Source organism: Cyprinodon variegatus, unplaced genomic scaffold, assembly GCF_000732505.1.
Source record: "Cyprinodon variegatus isolate N-32 unplaced genomic scaffold, C_variegatus-1.0 Scaffold816, whole genome shotgun sequence".
Taxonomy (NCBI): Eukaryota; Metazoa; Chordata; class Actinopteri; order Cyprinodontiformes; family Cyprinodontidae; genus Cyprinodon; species Cyprinodon variegatus.
Genome location: NW_015151269.1, coordinates 281,762 through 288,989, shown reverse-complemented (window position 1 = coordinate 288,989; position 7,228 = coordinate 281,762). Strand labels below are relative to the sequence as shown.

Here is a 7,228-nt window from a genome sequence, read left to right as displayed (position 1 = left end):
TTTATTCCAACATTAATTTGCTCATTTTCAGTTCTAATGAAAATGAAAACTCTTTATTTAGCGTCTCATCGTGCTAATGCTAGCTGGTTTGTTTCATGCAGTTTATAGTTTCGTTTTGGTGGTTTATAAAGGTGGTTTTTGGTGGTTTATTCCATTAGGATCAGAGCAGCCGATCAGAAACGCTGATCCGTCTGATCTTCCAGAACCAAATCACATTATTAAGACATTTTATCGCCTGTAGTGATGAACTTTACCGAGTCCAGAAGGGCAGGACTGCTTTAAAAACATCTTTGAATGGTCCTAGTTTCTGATCAACCACAGCAGGAAGGAAAGTTTGTTTTTTTTAGGGTTCAGGACATTGAATGACTTATGCTATGACTTAAAGTTGTTGAAACAAACATTGTCCCTCGGGGGGCACCGTCCTCCTGCCGTAGAAACAGCTCTGCTTCCCATCCTCAGGCAGGGCATCGGGCTTCGACAGCGTCCTGCCTTCCGGCCCGGACATCGCACAGTTCAAGCAGGGAGTGAAAACAGTGGCAGGAAAGATGGCCGTCCTCGCTAACGGCGTGATGAACACCATCCAGGTGAGTTCCTGTTAGCTCCTCGCTAACATCCTGCTCGGTTGGTTTTCTCCGTCTAACAGAGACCTTGTGATGTTTTCAAGGATCGCTACGGATCGTACTGAGCGCCGGCGGCCGATCAGAGGGAAAACGTAATGCCTCCCGACTGACCTGTGCATTTGGACAGAGGCGGGGCGGCGGGGGAGCGTTTGCATGGAGAAGACGGCGTCCCTGCTGCCCGTCTTCCACTAGGACAGTATTCCCTTCCCCCATTAGCAGAATCTTGAGTTTTATTTTCATAAACCATCAGAAAATAAGAAATCTTTTCTAAAACGGCCGTTTCTGTCCAACCTGCTGGTCTTAGAGTTTCAACATGATGTCTTTATTTTTCTTAATTCAGAAATCTATGTGATTTTGATTGAGAACATTTAAAGTATTTGTTTTATTGTGCGATTTAAGAACAAGCTGCTGTGTTTTGCTTCAGTTCAGGAATCCATCGTGTTTTAAAGCTGCTGACTTCTAGTGAAGTTTGGCTGTTTTTTCTTCTACATGAAGCACTGATTTCAGAGCCATCCTGAGCTGATTGCGCAGCAGATTCTTACCTCTGCTCCCATAAAAACGGTTCAGCTAGGAGCTCAGACCTGAGTGCCGCCTCCAGCTCCAGGATCTGACTATGCATCCTCACTTACACAGGGTTTCCTGTTCGAACCTCAGGTCTGCTGCAGCTCGCCTCTGATCTAAAATTCTGGGATTGTTTTCAGGAAATGCATCTTTGGCTTCAGAAACTACGGGCTTCCTGAAGCTCGTCCTAAATGTTTGGAGCAGACCTGACGTTCAGCAGATGTTTATTATTTCCTTTATGTTCTGACCCAACAGTGTCCAATCACATGAAAGGATCAAACTATTTATTTGTAGGCTACAAAGAACCATATCCAGTATGTCAATAAAGATGGAAAGCCTTCAGTTTCTCTCATCTTTACGCTTTCAGTCAACTTTTATTTCTGCAGGAGAAATAATAATCTAAAACTGGGAGTTTTCTCTGATTGGAGGAAAAATCAACAGTTGTGGGAAAGTTCAGCGTCTTTGACCTGCAGGGAAGGATCTTGGCTCACTCCACAAATGATGGAAGCCTGTCGGCGGGGAGTAATTTACAGGCTGGAGGAATGGAGACGCTCCGCATGCCTGACCTCCGCAGACAGACCGGTCCTCCGGGTTGGTCAAACCGGATCAGAACAATAACATTTCAGCTCTGTTTCCCAGAACTGACGGGAATGTTGGTCCATATTCCAGGTGGAGCTGGAATCCATGAAGGTTTATCCCCAGTTGTAGAAGTAGATCTTCTGCCAGGTGGGGAGGTACTCCATCAGAGGACCTGCAAACAGAAGCTTCAGCTTAGATTCAGGGTCCGACAGTTTCTGTTTGAGGAGAACCATTCACAATAAATTAGATTTTTAGCTTCATTTTGAGTCGGAGCTTAAATCTCAGCCTGCCGTACTTACGCGCCACAAGTCCAACTCCTGGGACGTGATCAGCCAGAAGTCTGAGCAGGAAAATGATCTTTTCCCTGCAGACAACAAGGAATATGTTAACCGTCTTTACTGGGAGAACGGAGCCTCTGTGGAGCTCAGCGTGTCTGCTGCTCTGATGCATCATCAGTTTGCTGAAAGCCTTCTCAAATCGTTTCCGCCTGGTGGGAAAACCCGATCCAGTGTAGGAGCCGTCTCTGAGCCTTGGCATACAGAACGTCTCTAACCGCAAATGGTCGAATAGGACTGTAGATCTAGTCCAAGTAGACTCTTACAGAAGCAGAGGATGATAAGGATTGTAAATCTGAGGGTTTGATGACCTTCCTAAGTTAATGAACATTAAAGTTCAGAGTCATAACCAAACCTCCCCAGAGGAATTGGACCCAAAGGAAGGCGCTATGCTCTTTCCTGGTGAGGAGATGGTTTGGTTCTCCAGGTGAAACTCTGTACGGTTCATTTTAATAGAAATCCGTTAATTTCCTTTGAGTTTCAGAACCATCAAATCTGCTGCTTCCAATAAAACTGGAGCAGAAGGAAACATTTCCAGTCTTAACAGACCAGTGAACGGCATAATCTTAGAGCACTGTCTACGTTACAGAGACGACAAATACTAAAGGTCGCTTCATGTCAACCCCAAGATTTTAAATGACCATATATGGAAAAAGCTAAAGTAGGATTTCTTTGGTAAAGACGTGTTTAAACCTGCTTCTAGGCTCATTTTTAACGTAGCCTCGTGGAGGGAGGGAGACGTCTATGATCAGGATGTAATCTGTTTATCTTACTCTGAGAATGTGTCGTAGAACGGGGAGCGCAGCAGATAGTAGCACAGCAGGAAGGCTCGCCTCTTCATCTCAGCTCTCTCCCACCGGTTTTCAAACTTGGCGTCTCTGAGGATGGCGAAGCTGCAGGAAACAACAGAAATGAGTTAAATGTTTCCACACCCACTCATGACGTGCAAGAAAATCTGTAGTGAGAATGATGGAGCTCATGAAAAACACTTGATGGTAATTAGGTGGAGGTTTTTTTCTACTTTGTTGCAGCTGAAACCATGTTTCTGTTTTCTGTGGAATTTTAATCTGATTCAAATTAAATTAAATCTGCAGATAATAAAATTTCATGAAAGAATCGCTAAAAAATCTGCAATCATAAGCCTTAATAGGAACATACATTAATAGAAAACATCCAGGAAGTAAAAGAGCCCTGAACGTTCCAGCATCATGGGAAACATGCAAACTTAAATCTGAAAAACGTCGTTATAGGACAAGGTTTTTTTTTTGTTTTTTTTTTACCTCGACAGCTCCAGGGCAGCTGAGACGAGCCACGGCTTCCACGACCGCTTCCCACAAACTCCCAGACACACAACTGTGTTAGGAAAGATGGAGTAAAGGAAAACTGCTGCTCAGTGAGGCAGGAGCAGCTGTTTCCCTGCTGAAATATGCAGGTGGAAAATTTGGTGGAAGGACGATCCAACAGGACATTAGATCTTTGAGGAGCAGTTTTTATCTCACGGCTGATTAATCCCACACTCAGATCCTCCTTTACTTCTGATCCTCATAGTTTTAGCCTAAATTTTCAGCTTAAACATAAAAGCTTTGATTCATCCAAAGCTGCAGATTTTAAAACCTGAGCCGGTTAGTCCTCTTTTCCAAATATATACCCACTGGAGCTTCAGGAAAACAGCTTTCCCTCTCTGGCTGTGAAAGAGAAAAGCTCCCTCTAGTGGTTGAAACTAGCGTTACCATTTCAAACTGGATCAGACTCTGTTCTGATTGGAGACCAGCTGGTTAAAGGATACGGTGCACCAGAGGTCGGCTGATGTAAACTGACTCGGCGAGCGTCTCTTGGAAGCTCAGATCTGTCGGCCTGCTGTTGATCTTCTCCTGCATGCTGCTCCTCTTCCTCGGAGCTCCCCACAGCCGGCTCTGCAGGGACGGAGCTGCAGCAGCACAGGGATGAAGGATGTTATTCTCCTGTTAGCATTTCTATGCAACTTAAAGGTGGATCCCTATGAGAAACAACAAGCTGCCTGGTCACGATGAGAAACGCTGGTTGTTATGGTGATTCCCGCCTCACGTAAACACATCCGTCTGTCTCAAAGACGGCAGGCCCCTTGGATCCTGCTGGTTCCACTGATCCATTTAGACGTTTGGTTGAACACAACGTTCAGGCAATGCACTCTGGGTTCAGATCGGACAGAAACCTGCAGCTCCTCCAGTGGCTGGAGATAAAACTGACTTTAGATCTAAACCGTTCTGAACATTCCACAGGATCAGAACCAAAACGCAACCAAGAAAACAAATTAATATACAACCTGGGTCAGCTAAGGCCTCTTGATTCCTGGATGATGGTTCTGATGGATCAGACGGCCGAGAAAAGGAGGTCCAAACAGGACCGGCTTTTTATTCTAGTTTTTGCTCAAATCCTATGTTAGTCAGGGGGGATTTTTTTATAAATATTGTAAAAAAGAAATATGTCTTTAAAAGCAGGGCGAGAGGATGGATGGATAGAAAATAGAAGTAAACAGAATCGTGGACAAACAACTGATATCTTTTCTCCTTGCTGCTGTATTTTATTATATTAAGCTTTTATTAAACCAGAAAAGCACGCTGTGAGATAAAACATACATTTTTATGGGAGATATGACAAAAAATTAATAAAAAAGAAAAATGCATGTAAAAAAATTTTCATAAACGGGCTCTGTAAGAAAGAATTGAAAGAAGAAACAGTTTCCATGAAGTAAATAAGACGTAAATCCAGCAGCGGTGGAAAAAGCACTCAGCTGTAATACTTGAGTAAAAGTATTACCGTAATACTTTTAACTACAAGTAAAATTACTCAATAATCTACTCAAGTATTGAAGTACTCACTTTTAAAATATTTAAGTATTCAAAAATACTAAATAAAATGTTCTATCAGCACATTTCTGTATATTTTTCCAGAGTAATTTTAAAGAACTTGTAACTTTCAGGAACCACCTGATGTATTGATACATAGAACTACCTGCTATAGAATCTACAACACCTGGAAAGAACTTCAGCATGAAAAGGCCACAAAAAGAATGAAAAAGATTTCTTATTCAAAAACAAACCAAAAAGAAAACATAAGTCTTAATTATCCTCTTTCTTTCACTATGGAATGGTGGTTTAATGTTCTAATCTATTAGAAACTTAGAAACTAGAACTCTGATCTGAGACTCATCCTACTGAACAATTTAGCCACACAGAACCCCCCCTCTAGAAAAAGACTCAAGTAAATTAAAGATACAGTGAACCCTTGTTTTTCGACTATTGTTGAAAACTTGTTAAGGCTTACATCCCTCTTCCTCAATGATTGCTTTAAATTTATTTTTGGGGAACACTTCTTCTCCAGCGGTATTTACAGAGGCTCTCATAGAAACATTTTTAAGTCCAAAGCATTTCTTATATTTTTCAAACCAGTTATTGTTGGCATTAAATGTGCTTATTACTGCGTAAACAGCACACGTTGACAGCCGGTATCTGCATCCTCCTCCCTGTCATTTACAGTGATGGGAGTAACGGCGTTGAAAGTTAACCTTTTTTAGTAAAGAGTAATCTAACTCATTACTCCTACTGTAACTATAACGCAGTTACCATTGCAGACACCCCGTTACTGCGCGTTACTCAGGTCGCACAATTAACCTTTTTTTTTTCATAATAGGACTCATGCGCGCCTTGTCATGAGGGGAGGATTAGAATGGCTGATGTATAGTGAGATTCCGTCTGTCAGTTGGGTAGGTGGGTGTTTCCGCTGGCGGGTGTTAACGTACAGCACACTCAGAGAGATGGAGAGTGAGGAGGACTCCAGCAGCAAAACAGCGTTTTCCAGATGGAAAAACCGGTGTTACGTCGAGCTGCGTTTCCCCATCCGATACAGTTTCCCCTGCATCTCCGCACAGCGCAGGCGGCTCGATTCACCGCGCATGCTCACTAAAGGCGCGCAACAGCCGCCCTGTACTCGCGCCACAGGAGAACTACGGAGAGCGTGAACGATCATTAGCCTATATGGAGAAAGGGAGAAATCGGGATGGATGGATGTTGCCGTATCTATAACAACCCAAACACACAGGATTTCAGAATTAGACATCCCCAGTTATTAATTTCAGACACTCACCAGATCTGAACGCCTTGATAAAAAACTTCACACCTATGAGTAGAGGTAATGCAGCCTGATGATATTTACACCGCATCAGATACCGTTCCCCCATGTAAGGCAGGGGAAACGCTATCTGACGGGGTTTACGTCATTTACGTTGAGTTGCAATAAATGCTAAACTCTCTGCAGGTTCTTGTCTTTGTCGTCCGCTCTATTCAGCTGGCTTTGGAAACACACAGCGAGAAGGTGGGGGCCGGGTGGTGAGGGTTACTTTTATTGTGGAGTAACTCAGTTCCTTTTTGAGAGAAGTAACTAGTAACTATAATTACTTTTTCAAAGTAACATGCCCAACACTGGTCATGTTGCCGTCAGTTCAATGCAGTGTTCCAGATTTTGTGCAGATAACGTTCATATCCAGCGTAATGTTCTTCATTAAGCCATAAAGCTAATGCAGTCTCCATCCTTTACCATGGTCTTCTTGCAGACAGTTGCAACCCTTTTTTCTTCTTTATTTAAACGTATTACTGCTGTTGTCCTTATGTTATTTTCCCTCTTCTTTATGGAACGAACTGAAGGTTCATTAATTCCATAATGGCGACATGCAGCCACACAGCTTCTACCCTCCTTTAGCACGTCCAGAAGTTTAACTTTTTCTGCGATAGTTAACATCGTCTTTTGTGCCTTTGTAGGTGCAGAACGTTTCATCAACATTATGGGTTTTGGAGAAACTTACATTTGGCAAGCTGTTTGATGTACATGTATAAAAAAATATTTAACCGTACTGGCTGTTTAGCCAATCAGAATGCAGAACAGGATGCACAGTGCCAATCTGTGAAGCAGAGAGGCCGTGAAAGGTGAACCGTGTTATAATGAGGGTTCACTGTGCACCAAAAAAATACTGTAATTAAGTAAATACCGTAAATCCTCTAATATAGGCCGGGGCCTTTATTTCACTGAGGTACATCTTGGTCCAGGCCATTATTGGAAGGAGGCCAGAATTAGAGGCAGGCCTCTATTTCTATTTGATCA

At 42.8% G+C, this 7,228-nt stretch overlaps 2 protein-coding genes across 2 annotated transcripts in view; one reads left to right on the top strand and one right to left on the bottom strand.

The window, feature by feature from the left end:
- Positions 1-1,533, top strand: part of arfgap2 (ADP ribosylation factor GTPase activating protein 2) — a 16,307-nt gene extending 14,774 nt beyond the window's left edge. Inside the window, exons 15-16 of the mRNA XM_015396708.1 lie at positions 460-584; positions 665-1,533. Of these exons, the coding sequence (XP_015252194.1) occupies positions 460-584; positions 665-685 (146 nt within the window). The 3' untranslated portion in view covers positions 686-1,533. The remainder of the gene's footprint in view (positions 1-459; positions 585-664) is intronic.
- A 119-nt stretch (positions 1,534-1,652) lies between these two features.
- Positions 1,653-7,228, bottom strand: part of pex16 (peroxisomal biogenesis factor 16) — an 11,364-nt gene continuing 5,788 nt past the window's right edge. The window contains exons 7-11 of the mRNA XM_015396716.1: positions 3,882-4,022; positions 3,376-3,448; positions 2,869-2,988; positions 2,060-2,124; positions 1,653-1,932 (exon numbers count right to left, since the gene is read on the bottom strand). Coding sequence (XP_015252202.1) covers positions 1,874-1,932; positions 2,060-2,124; positions 2,869-2,988; positions 3,376-3,448; positions 3,882-4,022 — 458 coding nt within the window. The 3' untranslated portion in view covers positions 1,653-1,873. The remainder of the gene's footprint in view (positions 1,933-2,059; positions 2,125-2,868; positions 2,989-3,375; positions 3,449-3,881; positions 4,023-7,228) is intronic.